Source organism: Aplysia californica, unplaced genomic scaffold (assembly GCF_000002075.1).
Source record: "Aplysia californica isolate F4 #8 unplaced genomic scaffold, AplCal3.0 scaffold00406, whole genome shotgun sequence".
Lineage (NCBI taxonomy): Eukaryota > Metazoa > Mollusca > Gastropoda > Aplysiida > Aplysiidae > Aplysia > Aplysia californica.
In genome coordinates this window covers 505,853-523,712 of record NW_004797676.1, presented here as the reverse complement: position 1 = coordinate 523,712, position 17,860 = coordinate 505,853, and the positions used below count along the sequence as shown (strand labels likewise).

The 17,860-nt window shown below is 38.7% G+C and overlaps 1 protein-coding gene across 1 annotated transcript; it reads right to left on the bottom strand.

The window, feature by feature from the left end:
• Window positions 1–5,315: 5,315 nt before the first annotated feature.
• Window positions 5,316–13,270, bottom strand: LOC101858350 (chromo domain-containing protein cec-1; the record flags this gene model as incomplete). The annotated part of the gene is given in 4 exon segments (XM_013085784.1): window positions 5,316–9,828; window positions 11,781–12,004; window positions 12,228–12,536; window positions 13,106–13,270. Coding segments are annotated over 4 exon segments (888 nt in total), but the record flags the coding sequence as incomplete, so codon positions are not given.
• Window positions 13,271–17,860: the final 4,590 nt, after the last annotated feature.

Here is a 17,860-nt window from a genome sequence, read left to right as displayed (position 1 = left end):
GTGGAGAGGGTGTGGCTCGCGCAGACACGCAGAACACATCACGTGATACTGATAGGCCCTCCCAGTCTAGATTATCTAGGCATACCGTGCCTCTCACTTCTGTGGGCGGGATGGAGAGGTCACAATGTTGTGTTAGATGGAATGAATGTGCGACGGGCGCAAGCAGACGCAACGCACCACAGGGTGTGGTGGGGTGGGGGACAACACAGCGGGCGTGTCAACCTAGAGCCAGAGCCCCTTCTTTCTGTTCGCCAACGCCGAGCTGTCAACATTGCTAGTGTTAGAAAAAGAAACCTGGTTAAATTTTTTATCAACTAAGACCTAGAGTCCTAGAGATTAAGTTGAACAAAATCACCATCAGGGGAAATACCAAAAGGAATAAACAGAACATTAAACTTTTAAACTCATAGATTAGGCCTACTTTACTATTTCCCTTGGATTTATCACTGAATCCATTATAGCGAGAATCCTGCTATAACGGACATTTTGCCTCGGTCCCCTCCCTCTCGTTATAACAGGACTCCACTGTATAAAGTTTATAAAAAATTTCTTTTTGTAGAAGTAGAAGTTTTACGGCTCTCGCAACTGCATAAGGTCATATGAGCGCCAGAAGATTAGAGGTGATACAAGAGAGTAACAAACATAAAAAAGAAGGGGAGATAAGGACGATAGATGTTTGATAGTTGATAGGAAAGAAGAAGCAAACCACACGAGAGCTCCCGCCAACCACCCACAGCTATATAAAGGGATTTTAGCTTTAGCAATAATAAATCCCCAAGTTGAGTCTCTTATTTATATTTAAAAGTGTACAGTTCTTTTATAGTATAACAGGCATTTGGACATAACATACTTGACATTAACCTGAATAACCCACAAACGGATAGGAAGTGAAACATTAGTGGTCTAGATCTAGTGGTTTTTTAAGATGTTGGACCTGCAACTGAAAGATCATGGGTTCGAACTTTGGAAAAGCACTTTATGTGAATTTTCCTCACTTCACCTTCACCAAGATTGGAACGGGAACTGGGCTATAAACAAAGAGTGGAAGACCGTGTCAATTAGTGTTTAAAGTTCAGGGCTTAATCGGCTACTTGCACTTTATGCTTCGTGGGAAGCTGATGTCTCTGATTTTCATTGGGTTTGCAGAGTGGATAATACAGATTGTAAACAGCATAGAGCTTGCTGTTGAGTGGGGATATGCTCTATGCAAATATGCTATTTAAATAAACACTCCCATTTACATTATTCTTATTATTAACATTATCAAACATGGTGAATTGCACACTGACATAACGATGACCCACTGTGTCCAACACATAAACATATATTAAACTGTGCAGGGGAGGGGAGGGGGGGTATAGAGCTGAATCATACTTAATGCACATTGGTGTTGACACAGCTATCCAGTCACAGACTAAGCATGATCTTGGTCTGGCACTACATTGTCTCCAGATGGGATGGCGAAACTTGTAATGGGAATAAATCAATAAATGACTGGGTGCCAGACCTACTGCACATCTTTATGATACATGTTCCTTTTCCCTGCTGTGGCAACTACTCAATTACAAAAATATACATATTATTGATATATATGTAAATATTATTATAGTTGTGAAGCAATTATAATTACCCATGCGACTCTGATCCTGTTTATTAATTAACCTCCACTGGGACAAAGATACTGGAAAAGGAAAGGTGAAAACAAAACAAAAAATATGAAAAAGAAAGGAGCAATAATTGATAAACTGGCAGGGGATAACCTATGTAATGAAAATAATCCGATTTGTTGATCATTAGACGGAGAGTATCTTCTTATTCTTAAACTTGATCCCGGTCTATAGCAACAGTATCGAGATATTTTATTACGTTTTTTTTTTTACTTTGTTATAGCTATAGAGATTTCAAAATCGTTATTCTTGAAACTATAAAAAGTGGAAATAGTCACTTCTTGCGCTCAGCTGTCGATATTTTTAGAACCCTGCTGCCGTAATGAAGACTACAGGTTTCACATTCACAGTCATGATGAGTGCACTATTTTGTTTTATGGCATTCCCCCTACCCTTACTGTCATCATCCTGTCTTGTTCTATTAATAACTTATTGTTTTTTACCGGTACCTTAAGTATGCACTGATGATCGAGTAAGGAGAGCGGACAGATGAAGATATTTTTTCAGACACGGCAAGTTCCACTGGGTTATGAATAATCATAAGACCATGATTCAGATGTGTCATGTTTTGTGGAATAAATTGTTTGCTTTGTGAATATGTTTTAAACTTTAAATGACTAGCATTCTAATACTAAAAGATACACTCGGACTACATTTTCCCATGCTTCACAGACTCAACGAATAAAGGCACCGCATCGTATCACCACAGTCATACTATACAACCCATGTCTCCATTGCCCACTCACTGCAAGACCCATTAATTGTGTAACAAACTTGTTCCGTTTTATGTTTCATTTCATTCCATCAATTGACTGAATTTTTGCTTTTTATAACATAAGTATAATGTTACATATAAAATGCACATTAATTTGTTATGTACGTTGACGACTATGACTTCAACTTCAATAAAAAAAAATTTTTAAACACATATACCGGTAGCCTACTTTTACAACCCTCAGCTCATTGAACTAGTTTTTTTTTTTTAAGGTTCTGCTGATAGGTCGCATTCTTCAGTAGTATAATGATAATTAATAAAAAATCTGTAAATACCTAAGGTACCTTAGTGTTACAATTTACATTTTTATACAGTGGAGTCCACTTATAACGAGTCCTGAAGCAACAAGAAGTCTGTTATAAAGACACTGTTCTAAAACCCCGTTTTTTTTGCTTCTTTATCTTTGTAAATAAAATACTGCTATTGTGCAATCAGACCGTCACGTGAGTCGTTTATAACGGAATATTGCTGCTGCTGTGCACAGCGCACAGACCAATTAAGCATTATTATAAAACCTTGCCAGTTAAGAAAGTTGTCGGTGATCCAAGGAAACAAAGAGTGGGAGAGCCCACGCCAACAAACAATGAAGGCCGGAGCGAATGAGTGGGGAGGGTGTGGCTTTCGGAGACACAAGCAGAATGCATCGCGTGATAGGCCAGCCCAGTCTAGATTATCTACTACTAGGCATACTCACTTTTCTGGTGCAGGATGGAGAGGTCACAAGTCTGTGATAGATGGATGGAGTGAATGTGTGACGTGCGCAAGCAGACGCAACGCACCACAGTGTGTGGTGGGATGGGGGACGACACTGCGGGCGAGTTAGCCTAGAGCCAAAGCCCCTTCTTTCTGATCGCCAAGGCCTATTTGTCAACATTGCTAGTGCTAGAGAAAGAAACCTGATTCGATTTTTGATCATGTAAGACCTTGAGATCATGTTGAACAAATCATCATCAAGGGAAATACAAAAAGGAATAAACAGAACGCAAAACTCATAGATTAGGCCTACTTTACTATTTCCCTTGAATTTATTACTGGATCCCTTGTAACGAGAATCCTGCTATAACGGACATTTCGCACCGGTCCCCTCCCTCTCGTTATAACAGGATGCCACTGTATATATATATTCGGGTCACGACGCTGTGGAATCAGGCGCTGGTCAATTTTTGGGTATGTGGAGTTACCGGTATATCACCTAAAAGCCGGTTCATTTGCCTTGTTTTCGACAAAAAAGTACCCATCTATCTAGAATAGAAGTCGAGATATTTGCAATTGAAGAAGGTGGTTGTCACCCGGTGTCGGGGGTAAAGTTAGTGAGAAAATGGCCGCCAAAGTCTGGTAAATTTAATAGCTTGAGAGTCTTTGAAAACTGAAAATACATATCTTGTGCCTTTACAACGTTTTGCAGTAAAATTCACACAGAAATGAGTTATTCGAGCATAAAAGGTGTAGAGCCCAAAAAAACAAAAATTCGAAAAAATTGCCAAACTGGCGGAAAAATGCCTATTTCTTTAATGTCATTATTTTGACGAGCGTCTGATTTCACCACAATGCTTCACATGCCATATCACTTGTTATTGTTTTACTAAATGTTTTACGGCACTCGCAACACAATAAGGTCATATAAGTGCCGAAGATTAGAGGAGTTACAAGAGAGTAACAAACACAAAAAAGAAGGAGGGGAGATAAAGACAATAGATGTTTGACAGGAAAGAAGAAGCAAACCACAACAAAGCACCCGCCAACCACCCACTATCACTTGTTAAGTGAGCAAGGAGGCTTGTGCAAATATGTAATAATAAGTTCCACTAAACTAAGTACAGTAGTAGTTGAGCATGGATAACCTGAACACTTAAAACTCGGATTCACAAACAGCTCAAACATTATGCCATTCCCTTACTGATGAACTATCGTACTACATATTTTCTTTGTACTGTTACTTGGTAGCAGTGTATTCTCAAACAAGTGCACGGATGTGTCAAACAGCTTTTCTCAAAAGCTTGATCAATTTTTTCCTACAATTGTCTTGAATTGAAATCACCTTTTAATTTAGCAGGAGAGAAAACAAATCAAATGCACCCATCAGTATCAATTTAGATGAGCCCACAAGATTTTGCCCCAAAATGGTGCGATTCGTGTGATACATTGCTGGTATTGTGTTGAAATGCATCACAGCACATTACCTGTAGCGAGCGTAAGGTGGTTGAACTTCCTTGAATTTGAATTTTTTAGTTTTGTGAATCTGTGAGGTTGGGTAGTGGGGTGTGATTGAAGACAGACAGAGAGTGGCCTTACATTGGGCTGTATGGTACTAACGTGTGTGAATCATGTTTGTGTGCATGGGATTCTTTGAACGTGAAGGTATAGATCGGGAGGTGATTACACAAGAAGGGAGGCAGGCATGATCTGTCTAACCTGTGTTGGTTACATAGTCATGATTGTATGATGCTAAAAGTAAAAGCAAGTAGGCCTACTATAGAAACGTATGGTCTTTGCAGAAAAGACATTGGTGAGTGAGTGTCAAAAAGTAATGTGTTCATTTGAGAATGGAATGATTTAGGCAGGACTCAATTTCCACTCTAAAATTTCAATTGGCATTTTTTGTAAAAAATCAAAATCAGCCCATGAACCTTTGAAAAGAGTAAAAAATGAGGCAGACCTGTCTTCTTTCAACCAGTTGAGCACGAATAACTCAAATGTGTCCAACTTGTCCATATTTTGGGGAAAATTTAAAGTCAGTGAAAGGCAAAATGTACGAGCTAACCCTGATTTCGAGTTTTCTGTGGTTTGTGCTGGTCAGACTGTATATTATGTAAATGGACATTCAGAAAGGGAATTGCAATATATAAGAAATCAAAGAACTCAAGTCAACATCATCAAATTTCTCCAGCTGTCTGTGATAATACAGTGTTTATTTTAGATAAAAAATGAATTAGAAAATTATTTGGCTTTCATCATGACCAAACTACAATGTTTAGCTTTGAACATTTGGAAAAAAGACAAATCATCAGAAACACACAATGCTCTGTCCTCTCTCCACAAACAAAAAGACAGTCATGGCAAGGAATAATACTTGCCACCAATACTGGTAATGAAATGCCTGAGGACTGTCATTTGAAACATTTTGCTGTGAGATAACATGAGCAGAAAAGTGTTTTGTGGGACTAGCAATGGGTAGAAAAGAAGATGAGATACGAGCTCTCATGTTTGCCATTTTTACTTATCATGTCAAGCTAAAACTAGCCAGAAGGAAACAAAAAAAATGACACAGTCAATAAAGCTCTGAAAGAGAAATCCCCTGCCATGCAGCAGTAGTGTAGCAACACCCTGCCAGTGAACTCCAGAGTAGAACATACTAACGTTACACTGGATAGTATTAGAATTAAACAACCTGAACTGGTTCAGAATTTGTAACTCATTTTATGAGTATGACTCATTATGAGGCAAAACCCATAAAAAACTGATCCTCTCATAGCTCTGACTCTGCAAGAGTATGACAACAGATGTTTCCATTTATAAACAACTTAAATCCAGTCAAGAGTCAGGGCACAACATGGGAGACAATGTCACCGACACAACTGGCATCCTAATCCTTGAGATTGTCAAACACAAAGATAGATGGGAGTACAAAATATGTTATATATATCAATAAAGTACCAGTATAGGTTTCACAAGACCAGCTACATCATGCAGATTTTGATATGATAACTAAATTCAGTTATACAGTGCAGGAAAAAAGCAGAACTATTATAACAGACAACAGGGGCATATAAAATTTACAGGCCAACTATAGACAAAACATTAAGACAGAAAACGTAATGTAATAGTAATAGGCAGTGACAGGAGACAATTTGACAAAAGTTTCAATATTTCTAATTTAAACAAGAAACAGAATGCAAAGATTGTGAAAGAACAAACAAAAAATTTCAAAGTAATGACACTGTTGAATTTATTATGGAGTTAACTAAAATTCTTTTTTTTTTAATTTAAAAAACTAGTCTAGAAAATTCTTAGATTCTCTATGTCCTTCACATGTACACAATTTGATTTTGAAACATATCAGGAATGTACAAAAAAAAACAACCCATCTTTATTGTTGTAACATCTACCTACAACTACAACTGAAAAAAAAAGGTCATAGGAAACTGAGCTTGGTCCTAGCATCAGGTAATGTTAATTTTGTTATAATTATAATACAAACCAGACACACATCAATCGGCGAATCTGGTCATGTACAGAAAAAAAATTATTATAATTTATAATGTTCATTCTTAATAACAGAAGACTGCAGCCTAATTATTATATGTGACTCAGAGCCAAAAAGTAACACAATGTTTTAGTAAAAGAGAAGCACATGGGCCCAAAATCGACTATCTGAGAAAAACCAAGCATTTCAGACAAAAATATCGATGGAACAGTAAAGAAGTGGGATCCACCAGTGGCTCCTTTTTCAACCACCAGCAAGCAGCATACACCACCAACTCCGTAAAGCAATTAAGCAGAAAATGAAAAAAACCCACTCAGACCATACAATGTACACGACATGTAAATAAAGTATGATTGAATCACCTGCGATCATCAACTCAACATTGGAGTGGTAGTTTAACTTACAGACATATGAAAGTTACAGTAGTCTCTGCCTGAACACATGCCATATAAATGTACAGCCTTTCAAGCGAAACCTTTAAAAAAAAATGTTTTTATATAATTTAGACACACAAACCTATGGTCACTTCCCCTAAACATAAGCCTCAATGCGTGAAACACACTGACAGGTAAAGCTTGACAAGCAGAAACTTTTTGTAACAACTGAGGCAGTGTGCATCATTCACAAAGACGAGTGTCGACAATCATATAATTTGGCAAGACTGCCTTTCACGCATCACAGTGAAAGTGTTTTCCCAACCAGCTCTCCATGGACATTGGTTTGGGTGAGAGATACGATTGGGTGACTGACTTGAAATGTTTCGATTAGTCACTCAAAATACACCTTTGAAGGAAGGTCTCTACATGGTCACTGATTGAATACTTAGGCCTATGATGTGCAACAAGCGTGGTTGTTTTTGTTATACAGCATTAAAATATGCATATATAAATTTAACAATTTAGTCAAGAGATCAGTTACACTTGAACTTGAGAAACTTATTGCATACTTGTTCAAAAACTACCACAGAAATAGGTTTCAGAATGTCTCATGTCATCGAAGCATTTTCTGAGTTGCAATAGATGACAACTAGTCCGGAGCAGTCACTTGGAAAGCCACGTGGCCAAGTGTTTTTTCCAATGAACAAAAATTACAACTTAACCTGTCCCCACATGTTAGTGCACATCAGTACAGCAATCATGTATTTCTGCTCTTTTCTCCACCACTCAGCTCAACACCTTTGCAGACATAACCATGATCAGAGATTCCTTTATAAAACAGCCCTGTTTCATTGGCATTGTACACATGACCAGGTGTGTACTCCGGAAGACGCTGAGTAGCTGTGTCAGCTTTGTGACCAGGGGTAGGCGTATACCCCCCCCCCACCGAGGTATGTAATCACTAAAACATTTTTAATGACATGGTAGTGTTCCTTTCCCTCTTCGCTAAGGTTCACTTAATGTACACTTATGAGCCCTTCTGAGCACTGCGGGCATAGGCAAAGACTTCTGTTCAATGTTTCGATGTGCATCAGTGAGTATCTGAACAAAATATCAAATTAATTCAGGCTCAGAAACAGGGAACCCCATTTGTTGTACAGCCAGCAATTGCAAAATAGTCCAAACAGAAGCTCTACTTGAAGATAAAAATGAGAAACAAAATGCATCAACGCATAACAAAACACATAAATGATACTAGAAACATGAAAGGCTATTCTGCATGCATGCATTAAAGACAACACCTTCCAAAATAGAATGATCAACATTTCACCACTGCCATACACAGAGTGATACAATCAGACCAAGTGATACACCTCCATTCAGGGGTCTGCTGAACTGGAGCAACAGAATGCCAACTAAGGATTTCCAAAACCGGGGACGAACCTGGTCTGCAGACAGCCATATATAGACTACTTTGTTCTCTATCGGCGGCACGTCAGGCTCTCAATTTTTCTCTGCTCTTCAGGTGAAATCCTCTTGGACATGTCCCTAAATGTTCTGCCTTTGATGAGACAATGTTATGCTAAAACTAAAGCCATGATACCTCTCTTAAAATGCTGCCTCAAAGTAATATTTCATCTATTCATCTTTTGAAGAGCATAGATCAATAAAAAATCTCAAATATACTACTATGCATATAAAGCGATTTGTTGGCATCATAACATTCTTTCCTAAAATACTGTAGGTGGATTAACTTGCTCCAAACCATTTACAGGCGTTTCTTAACATACTAATTTCAAAGTATTAGAGAAAATATACAAAAAATATACAAGCATTTCACCATTCACGAACCTATGGCATTACTCCATAATCTTTGCACCATGTGATGCTGTCACACTTATCAGCTTTGCCCTCAATGCACAACCAATAAAGGGCACCATACTAAAGTAAAGCATTTCACAAATCCGACTGAAAACAAGAATTCTGTCTGGGACACGTACTGGCTTTGTTACAAAGCATCTTTATCTTTCAACATGTGGTTCTTTGCTCATTGAAGTGAACATCTTGGGATTAAGTCATCTTCAAATTGGAATGAATGGTCACAAACTAACAAATCCGTCTAGCAAGGTACCCTAGACAGAGCTTTGGCCAGCTACACGGGCTGCGTCATAGTATTTCATATGTGATAGGACAACAATTCAATTACATGGCTTACTCAAAAGCAAGGGACTATCCTCTCATACACTGAACCATGTAGAAATTCTTTGATTGATGTACTGATGCCCTTTCAAGAGTCTCTGCTGAACAAAAAGGGTAATACAAAAAACTCTTTTGATGTGCTTCGGCAGGTCATCTTTGATCCCAAGTAGAACATCTCACAACCTCTTCACCATTAAACTGGAAGCCTGTAAGCAAAACCATACCTGATCATGACAACCAGAGCCTTGTCCTTTGTTCTCTCGAGTGCTAGAAACGATGATCCTTCATCCATCTCAGACTCATTTCCATTATAAATTCATAATTGGACATCACTGCAGAACATGCATTATAATCCAACAAGAACAGCTTGTCTATACAATTTGCTAAATTATTTTTAAAAAACCAAGACACAGACATTATTGCTTGGTGGGTACTGACTGCTGTGGGGCATGTCCAGCGCTGTCCGAGTCAACGATGTGTAGCCAGACCTGGGAGACGCGGGCCACAAGGGTCTGCACCACCTCCACCAGGTTCTGCTGAGCTGCAATGAGACGGGCCTTCAAGACATTCATGTTGGGGAATGCTTGTTTCTTGAAGTCCTCCAAACTGCAGACAAAAAAGAAATATTGTTTACAAAAAGGTTGCCAAAATCTTCTTTCACCGCTTGACACACATTACCTTTTACTACCCCAAAATCCTACACTAAAAGGAAACACAAATTAAGTGTGAACAAACTCTACCATTCATAATCCCAGCCAGTATGAAGTATGGAAATGGGAGAAAATTATAAAATCCATACTGACAGCATAACAGCTAATGTCAGAAATATGGGTAACTTTAAAGAATAAGGATGTTGTCTCTCTGCATGACCGTTGACATCTCAACTCCTTTGGCCCATACTATTCCAAACCAAGACAGCTGGGGCAACCAGGAGCACAAATACTCTTCTCAATTTTTTTACATTAATAAAAAAAAATGTATATTTTGGTTAGTGCAGATATAATGAGATTTATTGACAGTCCAACTCACCCTTAACTTAGAATAATCTTCAAAAGAATACAGAAAATGTGGGACATGCATGCCAATAAAAAATATCTTTCACTTTCTATTCATCACATGTTCACTACTGGACCAGCAGAACCAAAAGGCCAGGTCTGAGATGGAAAGAACACTCATGTACGACAATTTACAAGCAAACAAAGTATTCTACATAACTAAAAGTAAACCTCCCTTGTTCACAGAAAAAAACCTCACCAGTACCATTGTGCTTTGAATAAGAATAGTAGGTACCAGAAACTAAATTTTCAAAGCAGCAGTATGCCAAATTTATTTGTTCCATATGAAAGGCCGAAGTCTCTAGGGAATTTTGGTACCATTCTGTTACCTCTCAGTAAATTTTTAAGAAAATGGCAGCTGTTTTAAATTTGATCAAATATTGCTTAATTGCTAACTGGCTGCAACCTCATGTTTGACAGACAACAAAAGTGTATTAAGTACACCAAACATCTCTACATTAACAGAGTACAATCACTATACATAGATATGGAGCCTAATTTTTTTCAAGACTGTAAGATCATTACAAATCAGTATTTTATTGCCCCAAACACGATGATTAGTCGTTATTTCGACAAAAACACCGAGCGTTAACCCGGTCGGCCCCACATAATTATGTCTCCCCGCGAGGGGGATCACATGCTTTCCGAGTTTCGCATAAAGATTGATGCAAAATAATTCTAAGCCCACGACTTTATTTAGGTAGCGTAAACACGGCCCCGCGGCCTTCCGACAGGGTGGCATCAGTGAAATCAGGGTAATTCTGATCGCTGTTTCTTTTCTCTTTCGCTATAAAACACCAAATGCCGTACACCTTGTAAAAGTTCAGCTTTTCCTCGTTACAATGGTGTAAGTTGTTTTTATGTCCCATTATTAGGAGCTGGAGGATCGCCGACGAAAGCGAAGCCCCTCGTGGTCGGAATGCATGGTCGGCTGGCTGAAAAATTGACACGCGTGCATTCAAATGCTTCGCATAACGAGGAATGATTAAATACCGTCTTTTCATTGGCGGAGAACTGTACAGCTTTAAACAGGCTTTCCTGTGGTATATATTTGACCGTTGGCGTCTAAATAGAAAGCTTTTAAAATTACAGTAAAAATGTTTCAAGATCACTTTTTACACAAAATATGTAAAATATTGGCTTGAAAAATATATCAATTAAAAAATCAGTTCATTTTCTATTAGAATAAAGTAATCAGTTTGGAATTATTTTTCATCAATCCTTCCGCGAGACTCCGAAAGCATGTGACCCCGCATGCGGGGTACACTACAGTATAGAGTGTAACATAAAATCTTCTTAACCACCGCTAAATACTAATTAAATACTGAAGTAAAGGAAAAATGTATGTACACTTTACACAGCTCAAAAACTGATTCAAACATGATGTAAAGTGCAATACTAATGCACTGATGGGTTGGCCAGAGGAGTTGAAACAGTCATCATTATGAAACATCTGTATAGATGATGAGTAATGTCATAAATAAGTTGTTTTTCAGAACTTACTCGACAAACTTCTCAACAAACAGGAAGATAGCAGCGATGACAGAGATGATGAACAGAACAATGACAGCATAGTCTGCCACCCTCCAAACAGCACTGCGGGGTTGGTTGTCGTCTTCCCGTACTGGTCGCTGCTCGTTGTGTACACGTTGAACCTCCAACTTCTCTCTGGCTGCCACTGTAGATGACCTCAGCACTCGACCCTGCTCCGGACTCGCTGAACGTTTCTGGAAGAAACACAAAAACAAACCATTAGGGAAAAAAAAAAAAACAACTAAAAAAACTTTAAATAAATACACAAACAAAAACAACTTTTTTTTCTTAGACCGTACAATATTTATAACTAAAAAATTTAAGCAACAAAACTGACAAACCATACATGTGTCAGTATACTTCTAAAAGCATTTTCACAAATCTTCAGTATACAACACATAGTGACTATTTCCATACCTTTTCTGCCATAGCACTTTGAGTAGTAGTGCTGCTAGTAGAAACACTTGCAACCACAGTGGAGGAAGAATTATTTGCAACGACGGTTACTTTTTCAGGACTTTTCTCTTTTACAGGGGCCTTCTCTTTGACCTCTTCAACGTCTTTCTTTTCCTCTGTGGACGTTTTGGACAATCTGCCTTTTGATCGGGACCTTGAGGACCTCCTAACAGCTGTTTTCGTTGTTTCTTTTTTCGTTGTCGCCTTGCGACTTCGGGATGAAGATCTTGACCTTGAACGAGAAGACTTTCTTGATCTTGACGACGACCTCTGATCAATGAAAAGACAAGATACCGTACATAGATATATTAGCACTTTGTATTGACAACTGGAGACAAAACAACCCCTGACAGACTTGCAAAAAAGCTAAGTCCCACCTTTAAAAATAAATTTTGAATTTCTTTCAGAACATACAACTTCAAATAAGAAAATACAAAATATTGCAAAAGTGAAAACGCATGATGACAAATTTCTCAAGAAACTACAGATACTTCCTAAGGTGATGCACACACATGATTTTCCTTTCAAGCTGAGATGATTATAATTATAAACTTTTAAAGCTGAAATTAAATAACAGCTTTAGTTGTTTGTACCGTAGAAGAAAGTTTGCAGAGTAAAGAACATAGAGCTTAGTGACCATATTAGTGTCAAGAAAAAGACAGATGTGAGACTAGAATATTAGTAAAAATAAATACACAAAAGATGCCATCAAATTATTTTATTATTAATGTGCAGCACAAAATCTGCTTAGCTAAAGAGCCAAGTTATGAACATTGTTTTTAAAAAAGGGGATGGGATGGGGACAGCATAGATAACATGTATTGTGTAACCATACCTACCTTAGCACTTTTCGCTTTCAAGAAGCTTTTGACAGCTTGAGCACAGTCAGCAATTATTGAGTCTGCAGGTTCCCATGAAGTGTCTTCTCCTGCGTCAGCATCTTTCCAACGCACCAAATATTCTAAAACCCCTTTCCTTTTTCGTTGCTCAAGGATCGAGTCAACCTGGGAATAAAAATGAATAATGTGCTTGAAAATATTAGCAAAAAGAAACCTAACTAGGAGATCAGAATCAACGTCAAAATATGGTCTCTGGTTATACTCTTAGTCAAGATACAGATCAAATGTATTGTAAAGAACTGGGTGAGAGAGGAAAGAACCATCATTCAACAAAGTTAAAAGAGGGGAACTACTCGATTTATAATAAATAAGGGAAAGAAAACAAGAGACAAAAAGCACAACAAAGGCAGGGATAGGGGGACTTTAATACATCCAGGAATTTAGTACAGTAGTCTCCACAAAAGAGCCCACCGCTTACGATCCTGGTTCGCCTAAAACCCCGCTGTTTTCAGAAAGCAGAATTTATACTACACTAAAGTCACTCCTAAGACCCAGCTCTGATTCACTCTGAAGGTCTACATTCGGCTAAGATTCCATATTTTAGATCACAATTTACTAAACAAAAACTGGGGTGGACATAAAATATAGGGCCTGCGTGCTTCCAGAGTTAAGATCTATGTCCATTTAAAAACAAGGTGCGGTGTGGCTTAGGCACATTGAAAAACGATTAAAATTAAAGTCACAAAAATGGTAAATTTACAGTTTCAAGAACTCTTGTCTCAAGCTTTGAAAATCACCAAACTTTGCCAGTTTTCTTGAAACTGACAAACTTAACTGGTAAAATAGATATTTTCATTTTGCCTTACTAAGTGTTACTGTCAAATATTATTTGGACAATGAAATTCCACTGAAAGTCTAGTGTTATTCATGATGGAACCATTTTACTTTCTTGTCATGTCCATGTCTTCGTTGATTTATTAAGCCATCAGCGAAAAAAAATTCCATAAAAATTTACATTTTTTGGTATTGATCGTTGCAGAGGTGAGTGGTGTATGCCTGAGGCTGTTTTTGACCTTTCCAAAATTTCTGTGTCTCTATGCAAAGTATGTTACTCACAGGGGTGTAGTTGTGGCTGCTGACAAAAGTAAAATCATAAATGTCGCTGACTGTATGCATAATTAATACACAAGTGGGAATAAAATATGCTGGTGCAAAGTTAGTGTGTACAGTGGAGTCCGCTTAAAGTGAACTCTTTGGGTCCAGAAGAGTGTTTACCTTATCTGAGGTTCAGTACTATTCTACTAGACATCTATTAGTAGGGTGAGACTTGCCAATGTTGGCTATTCTCACCCAGTGAGAAACAAGACCGGCTTTTTCCTCATTTCTTAATACTTTCTATCGGTGTGGATGATCGAATTGACAAAAACAAAGAAAAAAATGATGTTACAGCACAAAAGTAAACTAATTTGATCGTTTACAGAGATGCTATGGCTATTTCACTTTTCGAATCGAGCCGAACTACGCGGGTCGCCATTCTGTTTTTCTCGATAGGTTCTCGCCAGATCTACCCCTTCTCTCTCTCTCTGAATACTGTCTATCGGTGTGGACAATCAAATTGACAAAAAACAAAGAAAAAAATAATGTTATAGCACAAAAGTAAACTAATTTAGCCGTTTACAGAGATGTCATGGCTATTTCACTTTTCGAATCGAGCCAAACTACGTGGGTCGCCACTTTGTTTTGCCCGGAAGATCTCGCTAGATCTACTCCTTCTCCCCCCCCCCCCCCCCCCCCCCTCCCCCCCCCCCCCCCCCCCCTCTTTCTCTCTCACTGCCCATAGATAAAATATTGGAGAGGACTTCCGTAACGAGCGACCACTATAAAATTTAGATTATACTCAATGGCCATCAAAATCATGATGGAAGACCGAAAGCCACTGTTGTACCACCTGATCACGACAAACTTACGGCAGTTTACATATTTTTAGGCCCATTTCAAAGTTTTGAAGATCTGAGTCGGGGATTAGTAGACTTTCGTCTAGATGCGGCCATTGTTAACCCTGCAGATTTTATTTACTTCCGCTGTTTGGGAACCCTGGTTTGCCAGGTTTTCGTCGGTTTGTTTAGTAACCAAATTCTCATCTAGACTAGTCCTCCCATAAAACACATTATTATTAAAGCAGTAACGAGCGACCACTATGAAACAGGGTAGAACTGCGATTTAAGAGTTAGGGTTAGGCTTGGGTTAAGGGTATGGTTAGCGGTAGGGCTATGGTTAGGGTTAGGGTTAATCCAGGGTAGGGTTAGGGGTAGATTTAGGGTAATTATGGGTAGAGGTAAGTTCAAGGGTAGGGGGTAGGGGTAGGATTAACGGTAGGGTTAGGGGTAGGGTTTATAAAGGGTATGGTTTGGGGTAGGGTTTATTAGGGGTATGGTTTGGGGTAGGGTTAGGGTTGGGGTAGGTATAGGTGTAGGGTGAGGGTCGGGGTAGGGGTAGGGGTAGGGGGTAGTGTAAGGGTTAGGGGTAAAGGTAAAGGTAGTGGTAGGGATAGCAATAGATAAAATTATAAAATGGAGGTGGAACAAGAAAGCACTGAGGTCGCGATTGGTTGCCACAGAATTAGTTTTTTAAGTTCTTCTTCTTTTTTTTTCTCTCGTTCAAAATATGTGTGAAATGAAATGGCTATAATAAATTGGTTAATTTTTCTCTTCATCCCCTACAGCGACACGGGCGTACTAAAAAAACGAAATAAAGGTAGGCCGGTAAGGAGAAATCCCCGTTTGTCCAGTGGCAACTCAAACAATGAAGGTCCCCCCTTTTATGCAAATTACGTAGACTCGACTCAGAAATGTACTTTTTAAAATATTTTTTTTAAAGCCAATCGCATCAGCTGTCGTAATTTTGCGACGGAACCTCAGCAAAATCCTGAAATAAAATAATTGCGTTTTGGTAATTTTTAAAGGTGATACACTCCCACTTAAACTTGAGTAGGTTCTTAAGAATTTTTTAAACCTTTTTGTGTCAACAGCCTAGTGGCATAGGCATAGTGGTACGTTTTTGGATTACTAATCATGTTTGCTTCTCTCACTCACAGGTTCGAATCACGGTCACATCGAAATATGGATTTTTCCAATCATGTCATATTATGTATGTTTTTCAGATAGATGTTAACATTAACTAACTAATAATATAATAATATACATTCCAGGTAGACAGACAGTGGAAGGCAAGAGAACACAAGGAAATACGAAAGCAGTTTTACTTTCTTTATTGTCCAACCAAATACTAAACCCTGTCCTGTCTTTTACATAGTCAACTCAAAAGTCCCTTCTTTATTGCGTAGGTTGGAGTGGTCAGTCGTTACAGAAGTCCTTCCATAACCCTAGCCCTTCCCCTACCCCTCAAGTGGTCGCTCGTTTCGGAAGTCCTCCCGATAATAGCACGCTTTCAACACAAGAGCGCTGGAATGTTTGATCACGGTGAACGCAAGACTGGTGGCCTATCACGGTGAATGCACACCGGGTGAGAATAGCCATAAGGCTTGCCTGTGCTATTTTTAGTATGGAAGTGGCTATCCTCACCCGGGGTGAGAATAAAAAGACAATCGACCTCTCACCCTGGTTGAGACTTGCCAGCGTTGGCTATTCTCACCCGGTGTGAAACAAGACATGTTTTTCCTCATTTCGGAATACTGTCTATCGGTGTGGATGATCAAATTGATAAAAAGCTAAGAAAAAATGACGTTATAGCACAAAAGTAAGATTATAATTTGATCGTCAGTATAGACGCTATGGCTATTTCACTTTTCAAATCGCGCCAAACTAGGTGGGTCGCCATTTTGTTTTGCCTGGAAGTTCTCGCAAGATCTACTCCTCCCCTCTCTCTCTCTGTCTCTTTCTGAATTGGTGTGGACGATCAAATTGACCAAAGCAAAGTTAAAAAATGATATTAAAACACAAAAAAGTAAATTAATTTGGTCATCTACAAAGATGCTACTAATGCTATTTGACTTTTCGAATCGAGCCGAACTACGCGGGTCGTCATTTTATTTTGCCCGGAAGTTCTCGCCATGGGCCATAGGCCTACTCCTCTCTCTCTCGTCTCCACTGCCCACAGACGAAATTGCACGCATTTAGGCTAACAGTAGTAATTGAACATTTGTTCACGGCACAGTATTTTACAGTTCTGTTATCACGGTGTCGGTGTAGAATCCTGTGATTCAGGGTGAACGCTACACTGGTTGGCCAAGGCTAAAAACATGGTGAACGCACACCGGGTGAGAATAGCCAAAAGACTCGTCTGCGCTATTCTCACCCGGGGTGAGAATAGACTCCATAGAGGTGGCCTTTCACTATAGAGGTGGCATACTTACAAAAAAACATAATTGCAAGTCACTGAGTAGGTCAGTAGGCCTAGATCTAGTTCTAGATCTAGATCTAGATATTAGATCTTGAGTCAAAAAGTATAGGCTAGATAGTGGGCTAAGTGGGGTTTGGGTTCATTTAATAAATAGTATCGACAAATTCAAGTCACTTGATCCAACCGTCAACCATCCATCCATGGTCCATGGCACTGTTGAAAAGTATTGAGAGGCAATAGAAGTAAGTAGATCTAAAAAATCTAGATATCTAGATCTAGATCTATGCCTAAAAGCAAAGCAGTAATTAAGTCAGTTCAGTGTTGACAAGACATTTAAATCTACATTGCAGAATGTTATAAATTATAATCACGTATAAATTTTTTAGGAGTGGGGGT